Genomic DNA, 26028 nt, shown 5'->3' with positions numbered 1-26028 from the left:
GTGGCTGAGGCAGGAGTATTGCTTGAAGCCAGGAGGTGGAGGTTGCAGTGAGCCCAGATTGCACCACTGCACTCCAGACTGGCAACAGACTCTGTCTCAAAAAAAAAAAATCTAACTGAACTCGCTCTTTCTCCTGAGTCATTTCACTGATCACAGGTGACCATATGGGATAGTGTTGATTGACAAGAAAGAGCTATGGGGCCGGGCACGGTGGCTCACGCCTGTAATCCCAGCACTTTGGGAGGCCAAGGCAGACGGATCACTTGAGGTCAGGAGTTCGAAACCAGCCTGGCCAACATGGTGAAACCCCGTCTCTACTAAAAATACAAAAATTAGCTGGGCAGGTGGTGGGCGCCTGTAATCCCAGCTACTCAGGAGGCTGAGGCAGGAGAATCTCTTGAACCTGGGAGGCAGATGTTGCAGTGAGTCAGTGAGGTGAGATCATGCCACTGCACTCCAGCTTGGGTGAGACAGGACTCTGTCTCAAAAGAGAAAGGAAAGAGCGAGCTATGGGACATTCCATGGGGATGTGGACTGTCCCAAGAGGTCAGCAGTGCTCAGTGTCAGGATCAGCCAAGTGACATGTTGCTGCTAATACTTCAGGTTCCAAGTGTTTGCAAAGTATACTGTTTGCTGCTTTAAATAAGTAGAGCGTGTTTAAGATTATCCCTGTAGTAATAGCTCAGCCTTCATAAGTGTCGTGAGTGCAAAAGGAAAACCTACCTTGAACTACCCGTGTCTCCCTGTGAGGTCAGCTTTCTGTGAATGACATTCTTCTCATCCCCTAATTGTTGCAACAGAGAAAAAGTCGAGGACTTTGTCAGTGGAGTTTTTGTTTTGTTTTGTTTTGTTTTTTTGAGACAGTGTCTCACTCTGTCACCCAGGCTGCAGTGCAGTGGCGTGATCTCTGCTCACTGCAACCTCTGCCTCCCGGGTTCAACGATTCTCCTGCCTCAGCCTCTGAGTAGCTGGGACTACAGGCGTGCACCACCACGCCTGGCTAATTTTAAGTAGAGATGGCGTTTCACCATGTTGGTCAGGCTGGTCTCAAACTCCTGACCTTGTGATCCTCCCGCCTCAGCCCCCCAAAGTGCTGGGATTACAAGCGTAAGCCACTGCTCCCGGCCGTGTCAGTTGAGTTTTTAAAACAGGAAGTGACCAAAATCGGATTAATGTTTTAGGAGGATACCTCTGAGGCATCTGGAATTTGTATTAGAGAGGTCTAAGGACAAGCTCTAAAATGCCATTTTGTTACATCTGTTTCAACATTCTACAAAAATTCAAATTATACCCTACGGTTGAGAACTATTGGAATAGTAAGAAGTCCACACTTACTGCCCTTCAGACTAAAAGAGAACAGCAGGAATCTAACCCTTGACCCTAAACAAGAAAGTCCTGGACTGCTGAGGCCAGTGATTAGGAAAAAGAACTTGCAATACATTGAACCCTTTATAACTTTTCTATATTGATTGTTTCTGTTTTCCTTTTTCTTTATTTTTTTTATTTTTGAGACAGGGTCTCTGTTACCCAGGCTGGAGTGCAGTAACCCGATCATAGCTAACTGTGATCTCAAACTCCTGGGCTCAAGCAGTCTTCCTGCTTTAGTCTCCTGAGTAGCTAGGACTACAGGTGTGTGCCACCAGGCCTGGCTAATTGTTTAATTTTTTTGTAGAGCCCAGGGTCTCATCTGTGTTGTCCAGGTTGGTCTCCAACTCCTGGACTCAAGTGATCCACCCACCTCGGTCTCCCATAATGCTGGGATTACAGGTGTGAGCCACCATGCCCAAATGTTTTCCTTCTTATAATAATGATTATCATTTATTGAGCACATACTGTGTTCCAGGTGCTCCTTTTGGCATGTTAGATATATTATTTCCTTTTATCCTTAACACTGGGAGATATTATTATCCCTGTTTTTTAGATAAAATTAAGACACTGAGAAATTAAGTCGATTGCACAAGGTCATGTGGCTAGTAAGAGGCAGAGTGTATTTGGTTTTTTGTTTGTTTGTTTGTTTTTGAGACAGAGTCTCGCTCTTTGTCACCCAGGCTGGAGTTCAGTGGCATGATCTCGGCTCGCTGCAACCTCAGCCTCCCAGGTTCAAGCGATTCTCCTGCCTCAGCCTGCTGAGTAGCTGGGACTACAGGCGCCCACCACCACGCCCAGCTAATTTTTTGTGTTTTTAGTAGAGATGGGGTTTCACCATGTTAGCCAGGATGGTCTCGATCACCTGACCTCGTGATCCGCTCGCCTCGGCCTCCTAAAGTGCTGGGGTTACAGGCATGAGCCACCGCACCCGGCCAGCAGAGTGTATTTGAATGCAGGTCTGCTTGGACTCAAAGCCTGCCTCTTTTTTTTTTTTTTTTTTTTTTTTTTCAAAGCCTGCCTGTTAGTCACCATACTATAATTCTTCTATTCATAAGACTTCTTTTTCCTTAAAAAATAGAAATATTTAATCCAGGGGCTGGGCGCAGTGGCTCATGCCTGTAATCCCAGCACTTTGGGAGGCTGAGGCGGGCGTATCATGAGGTCAGGAGATCGAAACCATCCTGGCTAACACGGCAAAACCCCGTCTCTACTAAAAATACAAAAAAAAATAGCTGGGTGTGGTGGCGGGCGCCTGTAGTCCCAGCTACTCAGGAGGCTGAGGCAGGAGAATGGCGTGAACCCTGGAGGTGGAGCTTGCAGTGAGCCAAGGTCGCACCACTGCAATCCAGCCTGGGCGACAGAGCGAGACTCCGTCTCAAAAAAAAGAAAAAAAAATTTAATCCAAAAACATTAAGCATAACAATATCCTCAACAAGTATTGCTAATCACTCAAAGGATCACACAGAACTATATGATTTTAATAAGCATGTGGTTGTAATTGTTCCATTTTTTAATAATCCTTAACTTTCCTGTAGATTTTTGGAAACATTTTCAGTAAACATTGAAGAATAGGGACCAAGGGTCATTGTGGGATTTTCTTTCTGTTTTCAGACGTGTCTTAAAGACATTAACAGAGCACAGACACATGGGTATCCAGAAAGGTTGCAACCCAAGATCATGTTACGTAAAGCAGAATGTCTGGTGGCCCTGGGGAGACTGCAGGAGGCAAGGCAGACCATCAGTGATCTTGAAAGGAACTTCACAGCCACACCAGCCCTAGCAGATGTCCTCCCTCAGACTCTGCAGAGAAACCTCCATCGTCTGAAAATGAAGGTACAAGAAAAGGACAGTCTCACAGAAAGCTTCCCAGCAGCTCTGGCCAAAACCCTTGAGGAGGCGGCGCTGAGGGAGGAGAATGAACAACTTTCCAATGCGTCATCATCCATCGGCTTATGCGTAGATCCTTTAAAAGGTCGCTGTCTCGTTGCCACAAAAGATATTCTCCCAGGAGAGCTCCTGGTGCAGGAGGATGCTTTTGTGAGTGTTCTCAACCCAGGAGAACTGCCACCACCGCATCACGGCCTAGACAGCAAATGGGACACCAGAGTCACCAATGGGGACCTCTATTGTCACCGATGTTTGAAGCACACTTTGGCCACAGTTCCGTGTGACGGATGCAGTTATGCCAAGTATTGCAGCCAGGAGTGTTTGCAGCAGGCCTGGGAGCTCTACCACAGGACAGAATGTCCTCTCGGGGGGCTGCTTCTCACACTGGGTATCTTTTGCCACATTGCCCTGAGGTTGACTCTTTTGGTGGGATTTGAGGATGTTCGCAAAATCATACCAAAGCTTTGTGATAAGATTAGTAACAAGGACATCTGTTTACCTGAAAGCAACAATCAGGTCAAGACACTTAATTATGGCCTAGGGGAGAGAGAGAAAAATGGCAACATCGTTGAGACCCCAATTCCTGGATGCGATATTAATGGGAAGTATGAAAATAATTATAATGCTGTCTTCAACCTTTTGCCCCACACTGAAAACCATAGCCCAGAGCACAAATTTCTCTGTGCTCTCTGTGTTTCTGCACTGTGCAGACAGCTAGAAGCAGCCAGTTTACAGGCCATCCCAACTGAGAGGATTGTGAACTCCTCTCAGCTTAAAGCAGCAGTGACACCTGAGTTGCGTCCTGACGTGACTATTTGGGGAGTGGCGATGCTGAGACACATGTTACAGCTTCAGTGTAACGCTCAGGCGATGACCACCATACAACACACAGGTAAGAGGGAACCTGATGTTCCTGCTTTTCAATATTGTTCTCGATGGAGCAGGTGTTTGAGAAGAAACAATTCCAAAGGAAAATAGGATTCAAACAAATCATTGAGCTAATGGGATCACTAAGCTGTCTTGTTTATTGTCACAATGCCATTAAGAAGCTATATGACCTTAAATTATTTGATCCTGCCAGGCGTGGTGGCCCACTCCTATAATCCCAGCACTTTGGGAGGCCGAGGTGAGCAGATCACAAGGTCCAGAGATCAAGACCATCCTGGCCAACATGGTGAAACCCCGTCTCTACTAAAAATAAAAATAAAAAAATTAGCTGGGCATGGTGGTACATGCCTGTAGTCCCAGCTACTCGGGAGGCTAAGACAGGAGAATCACCTGAACCCGGGAGGCGGAGGTTGCAAATGAGCCGAGATCGTGCCACTGCACTCCAGCCTGGCGACAGAGTGAGACTCCATCTCAAAAAAAAAAAAAAATTATTTGATTCCGTTCTGCCTCAGTTTCTCATCTGTGAAATGGGTAGTTTTATCCCAGCTAACTTTACAGAGTTGTGTAAAGCTATGTTTGTAAAAATTCTTTTTTTTTTTTTTTTTTTGAGACGGAGTCTCACTCTGTCACCCCCAGGCTGGGGTGCAGTGGCGTGATCTCAGCTCACTGCAAGCTCCGCCTCCCAGGTTCACGCCATTCTGCTGCCTCAGCCTCCCGAGTAGCTGGGACTACAGGCGCCCGCCACCACACCCGGCTGATTTTTTGTATTTTTAGCAGAGACGGGGTTTCACCATGGTCTCAATCTCCTGACCTCGTGATCCGCCCGCCTCAGCCTCCCAAAGTGCTGGGATTATAGGCGTGAGCCACCGTGCCTGGCTGTTTGTAAAAATTCTTTTAAAATTCTTTAAAAAGTCCATATTGCTGAAAAATTTTTTATTTTTTATTTTATTTTATTTATTTATTTATTTTTTTTTGAGACAGAGTCTTGCTCTCTCCCAGGCTGGAGTGCAGTGGCGCAATCTCAGCTCACTGTAGCCTCCACCTCCCAGGTTCAAATGATTCTCATGCTCAGCCTCCCAAGTAGCTGAGATTACAGGCATGCGCCACCATGCCTGGCTAATTTTTTTGTGTTGTTAGTAGAGACGGGGTTTTGCCATGTTGGCCAGGTGAGACTTGAACTCCTGGCTTCAGGTGATCCACCTGCTTTGGCCTCCCAAAGTGCTGAGATTACAGGCATGAGCCACTGCACCTGGCCTTTTAAAATTTTTTTTAATAGAGATGAGGACTTGCTATGTGGCCCAGGCTGGTCTTGAACTCCTGGGCTCAAGCAATCCTCCCGCCTCAGCCTCCCCAAGTGCTGGGATTACAGGTGCGAACCACTGCACTCAACCCGAATTTTTTTGGTTATGAAGGAAAACTGTCTCAAATAAATAGTAATAGCAAGTTTCTTATAAGGTACATACACAAAAGGCCTGACACAGTACGCCTGTAATCCCAGCATTTTGGGAGGCCGGGGTGGGTCAAATCACTTACTTGAGCTCAAGAGTTCAAGACTAGCCTGGACAGCATGACAAAATACAAAAATTAGCCAGGTACGCCTCTAATCCCAGCCACTTGGGAGGCTGAGGCAGGAGAATCACTTCAGCCCAGGAGGCAGAGGTTGCAGTGAGCCATGATCGCACCGATGCACTCCAGCCTGGGTGAAACCCTGTCTCAAGAGAAAAAAAAAAAAAATACATGCACAAGATTCCAGAGAAAGCTATATAGTTTCTCTTTAGGGAGGGCAGAAATAATAGTCAAACCAGACTGCAGAAAGAAGAGGCCCAGTAGTTGGGTAAGGTATCAAAGTCCTTTTTTTCTTTTTTTTTCTGAGATGGAGTGTTGCCCTGTCACCCAGGCTGGAGTGCGGTGGCACAATCTCGGCTCACTGCAACCTCTGTCTGCCAGGTTCAAGCGATTCTCCTGCCCCAGCCTCCCGAGTAACTGGGACTACAGGCGTGCACCCCCACGCCCAGCTAATTTTTGTATTTTTAGTAGAGATGGGGTTTTACCATGTTGGCCAGGCTGGTCTCGAACTCCTGACCTCAGGTGAGCCACCCACCTTGGCCTCCCAAAGTGCTGGGATTACAGGCGTGAGCCACCGCGCCCGGCCAGATATCAGACCCTTAACTCAATCAGCTACTCTCTGTCTTCTCTTTCCAATTGAGAGATATTTCCCATTCTTCTAAATTTCCAGCCCAGCGCAGCCTTCCACCCCACACTGCAGCAGAAGCTGCCAGCCTGCATAGTGCCTGTCCTTTGATCAGGTGGCCAAACCTCAAGGGGCCACCTCTAAACACAGACGAGCTGGCTCAGCCTGCTTTCCTGAACTGGAGCCTATAGATAACACTACTTAAGATAGATGGGAAGGTTGGATGTGCCGAGAATCATGATCCAGCTTGACATCTCCAGTGTGACTGTGCTGACAACAGCTACAACTATTATTAGAAAAGTGGCATTTGCAGTCTTTCTATTTTATGATCTTCATTTTAGCAGAAAATGTTTTTTGACTCAATCCGTTCATTATACTTTTCTTAATTTTTTCAATTAACTCTCTTGAGAGGGAGGAAACCAGGTGTTAGCTAAACCGAGTTTTTATAGACAGATGAATATTAAATGTGGCTTCACTAAACTCTACATGCTTAGCTCATTTGATCTTCTCACATTAGGTCATCTAGAATTTGTCAGCCTATTTTGGCGTGCATGTTTATGTTTAATTTTAATTCAGCAGGCAAGTTATATGGTATATAGGTATCTCAGTAGACATGTTTTGGCCAAGATTCTCTTCCCCATCCTGAAGCTCGTGGAACATCTAAAAATAGGACTGGCCTGGTCCCATGATACTACTAAATCACATGTCAGGTTAGCCTGTGTTTTCCTCTGCCCTCCTTTGCTGCTTTGAGCCTTTGCTACCATCTAAAATATAGCTGCTGAGTATTTTTCCAGAATTAGGTTCTCCTTTGGGTATATTCACTTGTATTTTTTAATATACTTACTTTGTTCTGTTTTTCTGAACATAAAAATATATGGGGCTTCCCGATTAAATGGCAGAAAGTTACCAACTCTTGATTCCATGTCTTGCCTTTAAAATACTTAATAGGGCTGGGCGCGGTGGCTCATACCTATTATCCCAGCATTTTGGGAGGCCGAGGCGGGCGGATCTCGAGGTCAAGAGATCAAGACCATCCTGGCCAACGTGGTGAAACCCCATCTCTACTAAAAATACAAAAATTAGCTGGGCATGGCAGCGGGCGCCTGTAGTCCTAGCTACTCAGGAGGCTGAGGCAGGAGAATTGCTTGAACCTGGGAGGTGGGGGTTGCAGTGAGCCGAGATCACGCCACTGCACTCCAGCCTGGTGACAGAGGGAGACTCCATCTCAAAAAAAAAAAAGAATACCTGAAGCCAGCCGCAGTGACTCACACCTTTAATCTCAGCACTTTGGGAGGCTGAGGTGGGCGGATTGCTTGAGCCCAGGAATTTGAGACCATCCTGGGCAACAGAGCAAGACCCATCTCTACAAAAAAAAAAATAGCCAGGCACGGTGGCATGTGCCTGTGATCCCAGCTACTTGGGAAGCTGAGGCAGGAGGATTGCTTGAGCCGAGGAGTTCGAGGCTTCAGTGAGACATGAGTTGTGCCACTGCACTAGAGCCTGGGCAGCAGAGAGAGACCCTGTCTCAAAAAGAAAAAAGAAAAATACATGCTTATTCTGTGGCTAATGAAAACTGGAAGAATAGATACATATCGTAATACTGGCTACTTGGGGTCATGGAAAGTGGTTTGGAGACATCGGCTTTATCTATGAGGTTCTAATGTTTTATGCATAATTTATTGTTTATGTAATGTTTTAAAAATATATACATAGAAGAAACAGTAGAAGCAAAAATACCAAAATCTGAGCAGCGATTAATTCTGAAAGTGGAAATACAGGTGATTGCTACTTTCTTCTTTGAACTTTTCTGATTTTTTAACATTAAAAACACTTATTCACACAGTGGTACCATTATACTATTAAATTTTAAAATGATTGTATACCTTTCCCATAGTTCTAGAGGAAAATACTTAAAAAAAAAAAAAAAAAAAGCTCACGGGCCAGGCACAGTGGCTCATGCCTGTAATCCCAGCACTTTGGGAGGCCAAGGCAGGTGGATCACCTGAGGTCAGGAGTTCGAGACCAGCCTGGCCAACATGGTGAAACCCGTCTCTACTAAAAATACAAAAATTAGCTGTGCGTGATGGCAGGTGCCTGTAATCCCAGCTACACGGGAGGCTAAGGCATGAGAATTGCTTGAACTTGGAAGGTAGAGATTGCAGTGAGCTGAGATCGTGCCACTGTACTCCAGCCAGGGTGACAGAGCAAGTCTCTTAGATAGATAGATAGATAGATAGATAGATAGATAGATAGATAGATAGATAGATAGCCAGGGCGACAGAGCAAGTCTCTCTCAGATAGACCAGACAGACGGACAGAAGGCTGAGGCAGGAGGAACACTTGAGCCCTGGAGTTCGAGACCGGCCTGGGCAACATAGCAAGACCCCACTACTGGGAACAACAACAAACAGAGAACAGCCTGTTTCTATACTGTGTAAACTGCTCCAGCCTGTGGGGAAACCTAGAACTCTTTCCCAGTCATTTTAGAAAGCTGGTGATAAAAGCTAGAGACCAGTCTCACTTGTGAATGTAGTTGTAGAAACCCTGGATAAACCACTGCAGTGTCATATCTAGCAGTTTATTGAAGGAATAATAATACATAACCAAGAAGAGTTTCTCCCAGAAAGGCAAAGGTATTTTAATTCGGAGGGATATGAAAGACGGCTTCGATAACCACAGAGACATGCCATGTTCTTAATGGAAAGACTGAAAACTTTGAGTTTCCTGCATTAACCGAATCAGTTTCATACCATTTCAAACAGAATCACAGTTGAGTTTTTCTGGGAACTTGACAACATTCTAAATTCATCTTGAATAAATGGGTGAGAATAGCCTTTTTTTTTTTTTTAAGAGAACTGAAAGGTCTTGGTACTGTCAGATTTCATACGAGCATTAAAGCTACAAAATGAAAAACAACTGGAAACTGATGACAGCCCCCCAAAAAGGATTAGAGTATTTTTCAAATCATTAACAACTTAAATATTTCAGAATTAAACCATCAATTATCTAGTTAAAGGTAAGTGAACATTTATGTAGTCTTAGGGTGGGAGAGGCTTTTTAAAATACTATAGAATGTCAAATTTAGGTAATTAAAAGATAGCTAGATTTAACTACTTAGGTACCAAATACCAAGAACACCATAATTGGTTAGGAAGATAAAGGATGGCGGGGCGCGTTGGCTCAGGCCTGTAATCCCAGCACTATGGGAGGCTGAGGCGGGTGGATCACAAGGTCAGGAGATCGTGTCCATCCTGGCTAACACGGTGAAACCCCGTCTCTACTAAAAATACAAAAAAAAAAAAAAAAAAATTAGCCTGGTGTGGTGGTGGGCGCCTGTAGTCCCAGCTACTTGGGAGGCTGAGGCAGGAGACTGGCGTGAACCTGGGAGGCAGAGGTTGCAGTGAGCCAAGATCACACCACTGTACTCCAGCCTGGGTGACAGAGCAAAACTCCATCTCAAAAAAAAAAAAAAAAAAAAATTATATATATATATATACATACACACAAAAATTAGCCAAGCGTGGTGGTGGATGCCTGTAGTCCCAGCTACTAGGGAGGCCAAGGCAGGAGAATCGCTTGAATCTGGGAGGTGGAGGTTGCAGTGAGCCGAGATCACACCACTGCACCCCAGCCTGGGCAACGAGCGAAACTTCCTCTCAAAAACAAAAACACTGCACTGAGAGACAGAAGACCTAATCTCCTGAACCTCTGTGTATCTCAGTGTCATCATGGACATGATGAGACTGGATAAGCCTCAGAGCCTCTGGGGAAGGCTGTTTGCAAACATGACCACAGTTTCTCCCATCCCTATAAGTTGCCTTTTTGCAGCTTGACATTGCTGCTTCTCTTGTCAAGAAGTGGAGATTTTTTTCCCCTCCCCTTGAATCTGGGCTAGCTCTGTAACTTGCTTTGACCAATAGACAGAAGTGACCTGATGTGACTTTTGAGTCTAAGCCTTAATTGCCTCCACTGTCACCGTCTTGGAGTGATAGTGTAGCCCTGTGAACAAGCCTGGGCTGGCTTCCTTGAGGATAAAAGACCAGGTGCCACAGAAAGGCAGTCATGTGAGTCAGCCCCAGTCAAAACCAGCAGAAAAAAAAAAAATAACTGAGCTGAGCCAAAACTGCTGGGGTACAGAATTGTGAACAAATGAAATTGTCATTGTTTTAACAATCCCCCCAAAAAAACCTCATAAACAAAAATTAAGATGTAAATGGACAAAATGAGGGAATATCTCTAGCAACTATACAGCTCTTAAAATCAACTTTTAAAAATATGCATAGCGGCCAGGCACAGTGGCTCACACCTGTAATCCCAGCACTTTGGAAGGGTGAGGCGGGAGGATTACTTGAGCCCAAGAGTTAGAGACCACCCGGGGCAACATGGCTAAACTCTGTGTCTACAAAAATACAAAAATTAGCTGAGCGTGGCGGTGCGCGCTTGTGGTCGCAGCTACCCGGGAGTCTGAGGTGGGACAACGGCTTGGGCCCAGGAGGTCGAGGCCGCCGTGAGCTGAGATCACCCCATTGCAACAGAGTGAGACCCTGTCTAAAAAATAGCAAGATAAAAATAAAAACATGCATAATGATGAAAATCTAAAGCCTGGTTGTGGTACTGTTTGCCCAATCTTATAAATTTCCCCCCAAAAAAGCACTGAATTGTACACTTAAGTGAATTTTACGGTAGATGGATTCTATCTCAGTACAGCTGTTGAAAGCACACGTGAGCAAGCACTGTATCGAAGTAGATAGTGATAAGTAAAAACGGTCACTCTCTAACCTCTCTAGTAATTAAAACCAGATACCTTTGTTGGCCTGTCATGGCAGCAGAGTTGTTTTACTGGTTTTGTTTTTGTTTTTTGAGACAGGGCCTCTGTCTGTTGCCCAGGCTGGAGTGCAGCGGTGTGATCTCAGCTCACTGAAGCCTCGACCTCCAGGGTTCAAGTGATCCTCCCTCCTCAGGCACCCAAGTAGCTGGGCTCAGGTGTGCACCACACCGGGCTAACTTTTGTATTTTTAGTAGAGACGGGGTTTCACCGTGTTAGCCAGGATGGTCTCCATCTCCTGACCTCGTGATCCGCCCGCCTTGGCCTCCCAAAGTGCTGGGATTACAGGGGTGAGCCACCTTGCCCGACCTGTATTTTTAATTCTAAAATGCATTTTAGGCCAGGCGTGGTGGCTCAAGCCTGTAATCCCAGCACTTGAGGAGGCCCAGGAGGATGGATCACGAGGTCAGGAGATCGAGACCATCCTGGCTAACGTGAAACCCCGTCTCTACTAAAAATACAAAAAATTAGCCGGGCGTGGTTGCGGGCGCCTGTAGTCCCAGCTACTCTGGAGGCTGAGGCAGGAGAATGGTGTGAACCCAGGAGGCGGAGCTTGCACTGAGCCGCGATCGCGCCCCTGCACTCACTCCAGCCTGGGCAACAGAGCGAGACCCCGTCTCAAAAAAAAAAAAAATGCATTTTAGGTTAGGATTTAAAGACAACATGTTATATCTGCCTGATGGCATTACAAGCAACTGTCATTTTCTCTGTAATGTTCAATTTTTAAATTTTTTTCTGACTACCACGTATTCCTTTTGTAATTTCAATTAGTGGTTGTTTGTTTTTGAGACAGGGTCTCACTCTGTCACTTAGGCTGGAGTGCAGTGGGGCGATCGTAGCTCACTGTAACCTCAAACTCCTGGGCTCAAGCGATCCTCCCACCTCTGCCTCCCAAAGTGCTGGGATTACAGGCGTGAGCCACTGCGCCCAGCCTCAGTTAGTTTTTTTAATAATAAAGATAATTCAAATGATAAAGTAGTTTTCTATGAACATTTTTAAGGCACTTGATACAGCTTGTAAAATTGCCCTCCAGGAAAGTTCCACTGACGCGCCCGCCAGCAAGGTTCACTTTCATTGTTAAATTTCATCTCATTTTGTTTTAGTCTGCTCATATTTCTAATCTTGTTATATCCCTTTTTATTATTTCTTTGGGGTTCCAATGCCTCCCAATTTAGTGTTCTCATTGAATTTCATTAGCAGCTGTTTCATTAGTAGTGCAGGCAAAGGATTAAAGTGTTAACTAGGATAGACTTTGACAAAAACCTATAAAAATGTATGTTATTATCTTTGCATAAATCCTATTTAATCAAAGTTCCCCAGAAACCTCTCACTAGGGCTTATCTCAAGGGACAGAACTGGCCACTGATGATTTTCTAGACCGTGACACGCGTGGTTCTGTCTCAGTGGGAATGGCACATTTATGATCTATCCGGATTCCTGTCATAACAAGGTTTTATTGGGGTTCTGTGTCCTGTCACTTCCCATCAATTCACTGCCCATTGCTTTCGCTCTTCAGCAATGAAGGAATCTATCTTTTTTTTTTTTTGAGACGGGCCAGCCCAGTCTGGAGTGCAGTGGCGCCATCTCGGCTCACTGCAAGCTCCACCTCCCAGGTTCACTCCGTTCTCCTGCCTCAGCCTCCCGAGTAGCTGGGACTACAGGCGCCCACCACCATGCCCGGCTAATTTTTTGAATCTTTTTTCTTTACTTGAATCCCAGTTTAAATGCACCAGGGATGGGCATGGCTTAGCCAGCACTTTGGGAGGCCAAGGTGGGTGGATCACAAGGTCAGAAGTTCGAGACCAGCCTGACCAACATGCTGAAACCCGTCTTCTACTAAAAATACAAAAATGAGCTGAGTGTGGTGATGGGCGCCTGTAATCCCAGCTACTCAGGAGGCTGAGGCAGGAGAATCGCTTGAACCCAGGAGGCGGAGGTTGCAGTGAGACGAGATCATGCCACTGCATTCCAGCCTAGGCGACAGAGCGAGACTACGTCTGAAAAATAAATAAATAAAAAGAAATGCACTAGGGATATTAGCAAGGTACTGTTTTGGTATAGAATCACTCCCTCTTTATTTTAATACAAAATGTCACAGATTAAATTTGGTTGATGAAGTACATACATAGTCTCACTTTCTATTATCTCTACTAATAGATGATTAATGCACAATACTGAGTAATTTTTAAAAATCAATACTTAATTTTTTAGAAATAATTAGAGAGCTATTCAACTCTGACATAAATACCCACACGGTTCCTGGGCCTACTTCTGTCAGAGGGTAATCTATAAATAATTCACAAAGCTGACATTACTCACTGTAGTGTGATCATTCTTTTCTGGAAAATTTTAGCAACGGTTCTAATATAGATTGCCAGTTATCAGTAGTTGGCAATGCAAGTCCACTTTTAATTATGCAGAGGCTGATTATTCAGACGACAAATTGTTCATGCCCTGGACGGCTCCTTCCTGCCACCTGCCTTTTAGCATTTTCACTGCTCATTAGCACATATACCAGAAGGTGGGCATGGGACAAAGGGGAGAAGAAAAAACAAAAATCAGCGAAGCACTTAGGAGAAGCTCTGATGAAAGATTTTAATACAATTTGTAGAATTATTAACTAGAGTTGAGTCATTTGGATTCCCTGTGAAATGTATTTACTTGTTCTATTCTTGTTCTCCTTAGCAACAGATAGTAAAATTGACAACAAAATTGACAACATTATTCCTATATTCAGTGTTTTCCTTTATAAAACTTTTTTTTTTTTTTTTTTTGGAGACAGAGTCTCGCTCTGTCACCCAGGCTGGAGTGCAGTGGTGCAATCTCGGCTCACTGCAACCTTTGCCTCCCAGTTTCAAGCGATTCTCCTGCTTCAGCCTCCCGAGTAGCAGGGATTACTGGTGCACGCCACCACGCTCAGCTAAGTTTTTATATTTTTAGTAGAGACGAGGGTTCACCATGTTGGCCAAGCTGGTCTCGAACTCCTGACCTCAAGTGATCCACCCGCCTCGGCCTCCCAAAGTGCTGGGATTACAGGCGTGAGCCTCTGCGCCCAGCCTGTAAAACATTTTCACGTGATGGTTCATAATACTTTATCCATTACATTTGTACCTAGACTATTTCTTTGGTTAATTTGTTTTTTTTTTTGTTTTGCGAGACAGAGTTTTGCTCTGTCACCCAGGCTGGAGTGCAGCAGTGTGATCTTGGCTCACTGCAACCTCCTCCTCCTGGTTTCAAGCAATTCTTGTACCTCAGCCTCCCGAGTAGCTGGGACTACAGGCGCATGCCACCATGCCCAGCTAATTTTTGTGTTTTTAATAGAGACAGGGTTTTGCCATTTCGGCCAGGCTACTCTCGAACTTCTGACCTCAGGTGATCCGCCCGCCTCGGCCTCCCAAAGTGCTGGGATTACAGGCATGAGCCACCATGCCCAGCCTGGTGAGTGGTTTTTTTAAGATTCCTGGTATATATTCGGTGATATCACAATTATTTGATGGTTTTTTTCCAGTTTTCCAGAAAACTGAATGTTTCCTTTTAAATACTGGTATTTTTTATCTTCCAACCTGTTTTGTTAGAAACACAATTTGCCTCATGCTTAAATTGAGGCTACTGAAGATAATTTAAGCATTTCTGTGTGCCCAAGGTTATCTTTACTGTACATACTCCTAGGACAGATGGCTTTGAGAAAGACCAGCACAGGTAGAGCCTCTGGCTAAGTGAAATGTTACAGGTGGACTTTTAAAATGCTAATTATCCACCATGCTTTCTTTTCTGAAATGAACAAATTTTTTTTTTTTTTTGGAGACGGGGTCTCACTCTTGTTGTCTAGGCTGGAGTGCAGCAGCACGATCTTGGCTCACTGCAACGTCCGCCTCAGGCGTTCAAGCGATTCTCCTGCCTCAGCCTCCCGAGTAGCTGGGACTACAGGCACGTACCACCACACCCAGCTAATTTTTTGTGTTTTTAGTAGAGACGGGATTTCACCGTGTTAGTCAGGATGGTCTCGATCTCCTGACCTTGTGATCCGCCCGCCTCGGCCTCCCAAAGTGCTGGGATTACAGGCGTGAGCCACCGCGCCCGGCCAAAATGAACAAAATTTTAAAGTAAACTATGGGCCTGAAAAGACCAAAAAAGAAAAAAATGATAAAGAAATGTTACAATTATAGTAAAACTTTTTTTAAATTTTTATTTGTTTTTCTTCAGACAGGGCCTGCTCTATCACCCAGGCTGGAGTGCAGTGGTGCAATCCTGGCTCACTGTAGCCTCGCCCTCTAGGGCTCAACTGATCCTCCCACCTCAGCCTCCTGAGTAGCTGGGACTACAGGTGTGCACCACCACAGCTGGCTAATATTTTAATTTTTTTTGTTTTAGAAACCAAATCTAGCTGTGTTGTCCAGGCTGGCCTTGAACTCCTGGGCTCAAGCAATTCTTCTGCGTGAGCCTCGGGATTTCAGGCAGGAGCCCTGGTGCCTGGCCTGCTTAAATATATAAAGTTTGGGGTAGTAACTAGGTCGCTTGTTCTGTTAACCAACCAAAGACCAGATAAACAAAAGCCCATGGGCTCTAAAAGTCTTTGGGAAGTCACCTCAACAGGGGCTCTGGTTTCTATGTGAGAACATTATGAAACTATCTAGAACGCTCCCTACTTATCATCCCTTTTTTATTACTTTTTTATAAGTTCTTATCTTTGGCTATTTCGTGGTGTAGAGGCACAGTCGTTAGGTTCCAGGACTCCAGTGGACTTTGTGTGCGTTCATCCACTTTGCTTCCTGGGGACTGGAGCTTGCCGTGAGTCATGTTCCATCTGATTTATATTGGATCTGGCTGTGGAGCCATGACTTACACGGGCTGCAGGCCTAGCTGCCCAGCTCATCTTCTGAGAAACAGAGGGCAAGGCCGGGGCTCATGTGCTGACACCTTTTTCCTTCTTTCCTCTTGCCCTTTCAGGACCTAAAGGGAGCATTGTTACCGACAGCAGGCAGGTGCGCCTTGCCACAGGCATCTTCCCTGTTATCAGCCTCCTGAACCACTCCTGTAACCCCAACACCAGCGTGTCCTTCATTAGCACTGTCGCCACCATCCGGGCGTCACAGCGGATTAGAAAGGGGCAAGAGATTCTCCACTGCTATGGTGAGCCATCCCTCCGCACTGCCATCCTGCCCTTCTCCAACAGAAAAGGACAGGGGGACGCAAGTCAGCAAGCCACCAGGCATGTGACTTCACCTGTCTACTGTCTGCTTCCTGGAAGAGGCAGTGAACACTTAGGCCAAAAACAAGGAAGGGAGGATGGAAGGAAGGGCCTTCGTGCTAGGGCCCTATTGCGGCTAAACTATGTCTCGCTGTTTAATCACTATAAACTTCCTATTCTGAAAATGGGCTAGGAACAACTTCTTGGCTTCTCTTTCTTCCTGTCTCAGCAACTTGGAAGCTTATTTTAGTATCCAGTTCCACAAATATTTGAGTAAAGGTTAGCTGTCACATGATAGGTAATTGTCCAGACCCTCTGCTAAGCTGAAGGTTTTTAAGTAGTGTTTGACTCTCTCTTGCTTTCAATATTGGCTGAGGGTGATCTCCCTCCAGGGCCTCACAAGAGCCGGATGGGGGTTGCCGAAAGGCAGCAGAAGCTGAGGTCTCAGTATTTCTTTGACTGCGCCTGTCCAGCTTGTCAAACTGAGGCACACAGGATGGCTGCGGGGCCCAGGTGGGAAGCATTCTGTTGCAACAGTTGCGGAGCGCCCATGCAGGTAATTCTCTCTTCTGTCTCCTCCGCTTTTCCTGGAGGTCAGTTTTCCAGCCCAAGGGTGATCAGTGTTTAGGAGGAAGCCATCGGGGACTTGTAAGTGCTGAGATCAGGAATATCACCTCCATTTGAGCCAGTCATCCCCATACACTGGTTCCCTCCAGAGAAACCACAGGGAAAGGTTCAATTTAGTAATGTTTCCCTTATAAAGGACAGAAGATCCCATCTGAACTGGTTTGGGATTTGGGGGAGACTGGGAATTTATTTGCTCAAGTCAGTCATTGAAAAGTCCCAGGATAGGCTGGGCACAGTGACACATGCCTATTATCCCAGCACTTTGGGAGGCTGAGGTGGACAGATCACTTGGAGGCCAGGGGTTCAAGACCAGCCTGGGCAACATAGCAAGACCCTGTCTCTACCAAAAAAAATGTTATGAGAAAAATTCCAGGATAAGGCTGCTTAAGATACAGCTTGATCCAGGGGCTTTCTGTCCACCCCTCTCAGCTTCATTTTCTCTGTGTTAGCCCATCCTCAGACAGACTTCCCTCTTACGATACAGGATGGCTGCCAGCAGCCCAGCCTGCGGATCTCCTGCCAAGGAGGATAAGAGCACATGCCACTCAAACAGCAGCCTGGGCAGAGATGTTACTGTGTTTCATTGACCTGAGAACTGTGGCTGGAGGAAAATTAGACATAGTTTTCCTCCAGCCATTTGGGCCAGAGGAAGGAGCCATATGTGAGCCACATGCCACACCCTCAGCTGTAGGGCAAGGGCCATGGGACTGAGGGTGAGAGGGATCCTCATGAGAAACTGGGTTGGGTTGCTGTTGCCAAATGAGAAAATAGATATCAGCCTTTGAAACACAGCAGATGTCCACCTCGGAGGTTTCCCCTCTGCCACAGGTGCCGTATTCTTCTTAGGGGAGTCATGAGTGAAAGGCAGAGCTGGTTGCGTTAGAAAGCTAAACTTGGAGACCCAAGGTCAAATGTAGGACGATCACACCTAGTACCTTTTTCTATTAGTTTTTTTTTCTTTTTTTTTTTCTTTTTTTTTTTTTTCTTTTTTTGAGATGGGGTCTTGCCCTATCACCCAGGCTGAAATGAGTGCAGTGGCACGATCTCTGCTTACCACAGCCTCAACCTCCCAGACTCAAGCAATTCTCCTGCCTCAGCCTCCCCAGTAGCTGGGATTACAGGCATGCACCACCATGCCCAGTTAATCTTTGTATTTTTAGTAGAGACGAGTTGGCCATGTTCTCCATGTTGGCCAGGCTGGTCTCGATCTCCTGGCCTCAAGCGACCTACCTGCCTTGACCACCCAAAGCGCTGGGATTACAGGCGTGAGCCACCACGCCCAGCCTTTCTACTGGTTTTCTTTTTTTTTGTGAGACGGAGTCTCTCTCATGTCACCCAGGCTGGAGTGCAGTGGTGCAATCTCGGCTCACTGCAAGCTCCACCTCCCGGGTTCACGCCATTCTCCTGCCTCAGCCTCCCGAGTAGGTGGGACTACAGGCACCCGCCACCACCATGCCCGGCTAATTTTTTGTATTTTTAGTAGAGACAGGGTCTCACCGTGTTAGCCAGGATGGTCTCGATCTCCTGACCTCACGATCCACCCGCCTCGCCCTCCCAAAGTGCTGGGATTACAGGCGTGAGCCACCGCACCTGGCCTTGTATTGGTCTTCTGAGGAGTTTTTCATAACTACTAGAAATGTTTGTCATCAAGGCCGGGCACGGTGGCTCACGCCTGTAATCTCAGCACTTTGGGAGGCTGAGGCGGGCGGATCATGAGGTCAGGAGATCGAGACCATCCTGGCTTACACGGTGAAACCCTGTCTCTACTAAAAAAAAAGAAAACACACACACACAAAAATTTAGCCGGGCATGGTGGTGGGCACCTGTAGTCCCAGCTACTCAGGAGACTGAGGCAGGAGAATGGTGTGAACCCGGGAGGCGGAGCTTGGAGTGAGCCGAGATCGCACCACTGCACCCCAGCCTGGGCGACAGAGCAAGACTCAAAAAAAAGCAATGTTTGTCATCTAAAGTCCTAGCCCCAAAAAGCGACGAGAGGGGCTATAGGAGTGGAAAGACATTGTGCACTGTACCAGTTCTGTTCCAAAAATGAAATCTCAGGTGGGATCAGCTACTGCTGATACACTTCATTAGAATTGCCGCCATTGCCACCATCAAACCAAATTCACTCAGACTTTCGTCACGATGTATTGTTACAGGAGTCTCTTTCCCCCATGAGGTAAGAAACTATGGAGCAGTCCTGTAATGTAAGCACAGGCGGTGTTGATAACCGACCCTGGCATTGGAATAAAGAGAAAACTGACTTCCACAGGGAGATGATGTGCTGCGCTGTGGCAGCAGATCTTGTGCAGAATCCGCCGTCAGCAGGGACCACCTGGTCTCTCGGTTACAGGACCTTCAGCAGCAGGTCAGAGTGGCCCAGAAGCTTCTCAGAGATGGTGAACTAGGTGAGACTGGCTCCCTGCTTTGGTCCTCCAGCCCCTTCCCTTTTATTTGTTCTGATACCGTTTTGGACTCAGGGATACTCAGTACTGATGGGAGAATTGGATGTAATTATCCCCATGCCAGCCACAAGATGGCTATATAGGCCAGTGAGTCCAAACCCTGACCAGCTTTGTTGCTGTGGGGCCCTTGAAAAGGGGCCAGGTGATTTCGGCTGTTGTTTTCTTCTGCATCTGATTGCTAAGTTGAAGTACCCCTGCCAACTAATGGGTCATCGCTGACATCTGTGAGCTGTGCGCAGTTCCAGAAGTTGAGTGTCATTTATTTTAATTCCAGGGCCTAGTGATGTAACTTCCTAGAAGGGCGGTTTTTCCCTCCTCAGAGCTAGTCTCTGCTAGAGAGCAGTGGGGCGTGAGCCCAGCTGATAGGAGTGTCTTGCTTTTGTCAGAGACTTGCGGAGCTCCCCATTGCCCTTGAAAACCGTGCCTTAGAGCTTGACGTCATGGGATTTTTATTTACCCTGCTTTATGAAAGTTGACCTTTAGCTTAGATTTCAGGGTCAAGAGAAATCATGGCCGTACGTGGAAGGTAGAGTTGGTGGAGTTGGGAAGTTAATGTTGAAAATACAGGGTAAATGTGGGGAGGCCTCCCCTAGCGCCTTTCTCCACTGACAGAGAAAACAGAAGAAAACAGCAGCTTTATTGGAACAGACATTGTGCGTTGGTGACAACCCAGGGAGGCCAGGGGGAATTTCCACATTCAGCCCAGCTGATTCAGAGGATTTGAGACCTGGATTCTCATTCCTAGGACTGGGCTTCTGTCTATAGTGAGACGTCTTTCCTCTGCATTGACAGAGCGAGCCGTTCAGCGGCTGTCGGGGTGCCAGCGTGACGCCGAGAGCTTCCTGTGGGCAGAGCACGCCGTGGTGGGAGAGATCGCAGATGGCCTGGCCCGGGCCTTTGCTGCCTTAGGTACAGCATGAGCCTTCACGTTCTGCGTCGGGAACAGTCTGCTGTGGGCGCTAGGCTGTGGCCCCGGCCTTATCTGCCTGGTTACCCCCCGCTCTGTAAACTGAGGCTGCTCCCCCTCTCATTCCATTTCCTCCCCCTGAAAATATGCATCCACAGTTGACAGTGGTTCTTTTCTGGAACAAGATTTTTCTCTTCTCACAGGAGACTGGCAAAAGTCAGCCACCCATCTACAGAGGAGTCTCTGCGTGGTGGAGGTTCGCCACGGGCCGTCCAGTGTTGAAATGGGCCATGAGCTCTTCAAATTGGCCCAGATCTTTTTCAACGGGTGAGTCCCTTTCCCACTTCACAGGGCACACACTGTTCCTTTCCTAGGCTCTTCTGGGTATTACTTTTTTTCTATGGTGTTTTTAAAAGCATGTTGAAACTTCTTTATTTCCTCTTTAGGAGAGATCTTTGTCTTCTGTTTTGCTAACAAACATAATGCTTTAGAATTTCCTCCTGGGAGGCGGAGCTTGCAGTGAGCCAAGATCGCGCCACTGCACTGTAGCCTGGGTGACAGAGCGAGACTCCATCTCAAAAAAAAAAAAAGAATTTCCTCCTGGGAGATACGGGGAAAGCTTTTAGATCTCAAGTGAGTTTCCCAGAGAGAACTTGGCCAGGCAGCCCCACCCACCCTCCAGTATAGCGCTCCTTCTGGTTGTTCTCTGGTTCGTCACAGCCCCTTTGGCTGTCTCATTCCCAGCACTCTCAGCTTCAGGCTCTCTGCCTTCTCCCTACTCTGCATCCTCTTCCTTTTAAAGCATTTGCTTGAACCACGGCTGATTTTACCCCCAGACAACATGTGGCACTGCCTGGAGACTTTTTTTTTTTTTTTGAGAAGGGTTCTTGCTGTCTTGCCCAGGCTGGAGTACAGTGGCTCGGTCACAGCTCACTGCTTCCTGCAACTCCTGGGCTCAAGCGATCTCTGGAGACATTTTGGATTGTCATGACTTGGAAGGGGGGTGCTGCTGGCATCTATTCGAAAGAGGCCAGAGGTGCTGCTAAGCATCCTCCGGGGTACAGGACAGTGCCCCCACCACCAGCCCCAGCAAAGAAGGAGCCAGCAACAGTGTCAATAGTGTCAGGGTCGAGAAACCCTGCTCTTTTGCTGCTGTTGTTTGTTTTTTGTTTTAAATCCCCTGTTCTACTTTGAAGGTTAAAAGGAAAGAACAGCACGCTGATGAGCTGATGCCAAATCCACTTTTGCTACTGAGACTATTTAGGGCCCAATTTCAGGATTTCCGGGTGGAACCTCCAAGCCTGGTAAAGCTGCCCTTGGTGTATGTGGCTATGAGAAAGTGCTTAAAGCTTCAACCTAAGGCTGTGCTGAGTGGGCCTGGTACCCAAGACATAGAGACATTCTGTTTGGTCAGAGAGAGAGAAAAGGGCTGCAGAGTTAGGTCAGAGGTCAGCCCTAAGATGGTTACCCTAAAATGAAAACTGCTATGTAAACCTGTGGTGAATACCAGATGAAAACTTTGAGGCCGGGTGTGGTGGCTCACGCCTGTAATCCAGCTGCCCAGGAAGTTGAGGCAGGAGAATCACTTGAACCCGGGAGGTGGAGGTTGCAGTGAGCCGAGGTCGCACCACTACCTGGGCGACAAGAGTGAAACTCTGTCTCAAAAAAAAAAAAAAAAGCTTTGAGATTTGCCTCGTGTTCTCAGGATCCTGGCGTCTATACTGTCTTTTATAACTGTTTTCTCACACTCTTGTTTTGCAGCGTGTTTGTGACAGTGTCTTACTTACTGTTCTAGATTGTAGGATCCTTGATGACAGAAATGACCTTACATTCTTCACGGTGTGTGAGTAGGCCCTCAATGAACATTTGCCTCACAAATCAGTGAACTAACTCCTCTTACCTCCCTTGGCCCAGGTTTGCAGTACCCGAAGCCCTGAGCACAATACAGAAAGCTGAGGAGGTTCTGTCGCTGCACTGTGGCCCATGGGACGATGAAATCCAGGAGCTCCAGAAGATGAAATCCTGTTTGTTGGACTTACCACCCACCCCTGTAGGGCCTGCAGTGCAGGGTCCCAGGAGGATTTTGACCCACAGAAAAGGAGCCCATGGAACACAAGTTAAAGAGGTTTTGCTGGCCAGGTGCGGTGCCTCACGCCTGTAATCCCAGCACTTTGGGAGGCTAAGGTGGGCGGATCACCTGATGTCAGGAGTTCAAGACCAGCCTGGCCAACATGGTGAAACCCCATCTTTACTAAAAATACAAAAAACTAGCCGGGCGTGGTGGTGGGCGCCTGTAATCCCAGCTACTTGGGAGGCTGAGGCAGGAGAATCTCTTGAACCCAGGAGGCGGAGGTTGTGGTGAGCCGAGATCGCTCCACTGCACTCCAGCCCAGGTGACAGTGTGAGACTCCATCTCAAAAAAAAAAATAAGAGGCCGGGTGCGGTGGCTCAAGCCTGTAATCCCAGCACTTTGGGAGGCCGAGGCAGGCAGATCACGAGGTCAGGAGATCGAGACCATCCTGGCTAACACGGTGAAACCCCGTCTCTACTAAAAATACAAAAAAATTAGCCGGGCGTGTTGGCGGACACCTGTAGTCACAGCTACTCGGGAGGCTGAGGCAGGAGAATGGCGTGAACCCGGGAGGAAGAGCTTGCAGTGAGCCGAGATCGCACCACTGCACTCCAGCCTGGGCGACAGAGCCAGACTCCATCTCAAAGAAAAAAAATATATATTAAGAGGTTCTGCTGCTGGATGTGGGTTCTGTGGGTCGGGTGTGGGTTCTGTGGGTCGGGTGTGGGTTCTGCGGGTCGGGTGTGGGTTCTGCAGACCGGGTGCGGATTCGGTGTAGGTTCTGCAGGCCCAGTGTAGAGGCTCACACCTGTAATCCCAGTACTGTGAGTTGGCCAGTGCAGAGGCTCACATCTGTAATCCCAGTACTGTGAGTTGGCCAGTGCAGAGGCTCACATCTGTAATCCCAGTACTTTGAGACGCTGAGGTGGGAGGATCACTTGAGCCCAGGAGTTCAAAACCAGCCTGGGCAATATAGTGAGACCGTATCGCTACAAAAAAATTCTTTTAATTCACCGAGCATGCTGGCACATGCCTGTAGTCCCACCTACTCGAGAAGCTGAGATAGGGTCACCTGAGCCTGGTAGGCTGAGGCTGCAGTGAGCCAAGATCGCACTACTGCACTCCAGCCTGGGTGACAGAGTAAGACCCTGTCTCAACAAAAAAATAACAGGTTCTGTTGCTGCTGAGCTTTCGTCAGGAAGATAAAGACTTTCCCAACAGTCCAAAGCCTAGGATATGAGGGCTGAGGAGGACTCAAACCGTTGCAGTCAGAGAGAGACCTATTTTGGTGAATATTTTTTGAAATAGTTAAGTGGCCTCCAATACAAACTCCCAGTTCCCAGAAAAGACTTAAAACTAGTATCTGGAGATTCCAAGTCCTTTAAAAGGATTTTAGCTGATCTGCAGGCATCTGGATGTTAGCCTGGGGTTTTGGCTGGATTTCGCCTCGCTCAATGATGATAGTCTGTTTCCCTGGAACATTCCTGTGGTTTTAGTAGTAATGAGATGTGTGCACCACTCCAGTGGGAACTGAAACTCTTAGTAGTTACATTGTAATTAAAAAATAATTATAAAACAAGAAATCAGCAAGCCTGCTTACCTCCAGAGACACACCGTTCCACTTACAGTATCTAGCTTCCTCCACTCCTTTGTTAAAATCGTGGAGTATGAACTGTGACCAGAGAAGTAAATATGGAGCCGTTTTATTGAGCAGTTTCCTCCAGGGATGACGGCTGTCAGTGTGTTTCCTGCCAGTTTTCCAGTCCTTACTCTCTGCCCTTCATTCTGTACTCTTGGCAGAGTCAGTAACCAACCACTAATAAAATCAAAGTTGTAGTAAAGACTTTATAACACATATGCCTCCTTCTGAGTTGTTGGGTTTTTTTTGTTTTGTTTTGTTTTTTGAGATGGAGTTTCACTCTTGTTGCCCAGGCTGGAGCGCAATGGCGCGATCTTGGCTTACGGCAACCTCCGCCTTCTGGGTTCAAGTGATTCTCCTGCTTCAGCCTCCCGAGTAGCTGGGATTACAGGCGCCCGCCACCACGCCTGGCTAATTTTGTATTTTTAGTAGAGACGGGATTTCACTATGTTGGTCAGGTTGGTATCAAACTCCCGGCCTCAGGTGATTTGGCCTCCCAAAGTGCTGGGATTACAGGCGTGAGCCCAGCCCTTTTTTTTTTTTCTTTTTTTCTTTTTTTCTTTTTCTTAAGACAGAGTCTCCCTCTGTCACCAAGGCTGGAGTACAGTGGCACAGTCTTGGCTCACCGCAACCTCTGCCTCCCAGGTTCAAGCGATTCTCCTGCCTCAGCCTCCCGAGAAGCTGGGATTACAGGCATGCGCCAGTACGCCCGGCTAATTTTGTATTTTTAGTAAAGACGGGATTTCTCCATGTTGGCCAGGCTGGTCTTGAGCTCCCGACCTCAGGTGATCCACCCACTTCGGCCTCTCACAGTGCTGGGATGACAGGCATGAGCCACCGCGCCCGGCCCTGAGTTCTATTTGTTGTCAAGCCTGAAAAGAGACTCCTTTTCTCCACCAGACCTCTCCAAACTGGCGAGTAGAATACAGACAGTATGAGAACTGGAGGCTGCAGGGGATTCTAACAGTGCTGAGGGTATGGACGTTGCTGTTTGTGGTTCAGATTTAAGAGACAGAAGGCAGAAGGTAGGGATGATAGCTGCCTTCCACCAGGATGTGTAGCGACAGCCCAGACCCTGTTCCAGTCAGAAGGTTACGGGATTCTCTAGGTCGGAACCCTGGTTGCTGTGTTACCACTGGTGACCAAGTAGTTCAGGTGCATTCGTGGAAAAGAATGCCAGATCCACGCTGCTTTTGAAAGCTTGCCCACCCTCACCATGCCCAAGTGCCCGTTGGTTGCCATTGCATTATGATCAGGAAATCAGTAGCCCCAGAGATACCTGGCAATAGCTTTTTGAGAATCTGGAATACAGTTAGCACTCAAACATTTGTAGAATGAAGGGCAGTAGAATTATCATTTCTCCTCCTGTCTAATAACTGTGACAAGGGAGTGGCCGGTGACTTTTTTTGGTAGAGCTTTTTCAAGAAAAAGTTTAGTCCTACGGACAGTTCGGTAGTTATTCTACTTCAGACACTGGGCATGTTTCATGTTCTTCAAAAAGCCCAGTTATACTTTGGTTTTTTGTTGTTTGAGACGGAGTTTTGCTCTTGTTGCCTAGACTGGAGTGCAATGGCGTGATCTCGGCTCACTGCAACCTCCGCCTCCCGGGTTCAAGTGATTCTCCTGCCTCAGCCTCCCGAGTAGCTGGGACTACAGGCATGCACCACCACACCCTGCTAATTTTGTATTTTTAGTACAGACGGGGTTTCTCCATGTTGGTCAGGCTGGTCTCAAACTCCTGACCTCAGGTGATCCGCCCGCCTCGGCCTCCCAAAGTGCTGGGATTACAGGCGTGAGCCACCGCACCCGGCTGTACTTTGTAAAATAGGCATACCTCCTTCCAAAGAATATGTTCAGAATCTTTACGTATCGGCTCCATTTCCTTAAGTTACAAATGGCCTCTCCTATCTGTCCATGTGTTGTTTACGAGCATGCTTCCCTGATTATGGGGGCAGGAAATGGCCTCCCGGGAGGA

The 26028-nt window shown here is 47.1% G+C and overlaps 1 protein-coding gene across 3 annotated transcripts in view; it reads left to right on the top strand.

Annotated features, from left to right (window-relative positions):
* Nucleotides 1–23086, top strand: part of SMYD4 (SET and MYND domain containing 4) — a 48907-nt gene extending 25821 nt beyond the window's left edge. For 2 of the 3 annotated variants that reach the window (XM_003816856.6, XM_008969959.5), the window contains exons 5-11: nt 2980–4147; nt 16107–16289; nt 16740–16903; nt 19244–19379; nt 20229–20345; nt 20547–20670; nt 22258–23086. In XM_003816856.6, the coding sequence (XP_003816904.1) occupies nt 2980–4147; nt 16107–16289; nt 16740–16903; nt 19244–19379; nt 20229–20345; nt 20547–20670; nt 22258–22504 (2139 nt within the window). In that variant the 3' untranslated portion in view covers nt 22505–23086. The remainder of the gene's footprint in view (nt 1–2979; nt 4148–16106; nt 16290–16739; nt 16904–19243; nt 19380–20228; nt 20346–20546; nt 20671–22257) is intronic. The other variant, XM_034941242.3, reaches the window with a different exon arrangement.
* The last annotated feature ends 2942 nt before the right edge of the window (nt 23087–26028 follow it).

Source organism: Pan paniscus, chromosome 19 (assembly GCF_029289425.2).
Source record: "Pan paniscus chromosome 19, NHGRI_mPanPan1-v2.0_pri, whole genome shotgun sequence".
Classification (NCBI taxonomy): Eukaryota; Metazoa; Chordata; class Mammalia; order Primates; family Hominidae; genus Pan; species Pan paniscus.
The sequence above is the reverse complement of the archived record's forward strand: the minus strand, read 5'-3'. Positions and strand labels throughout refer to the sequence as shown.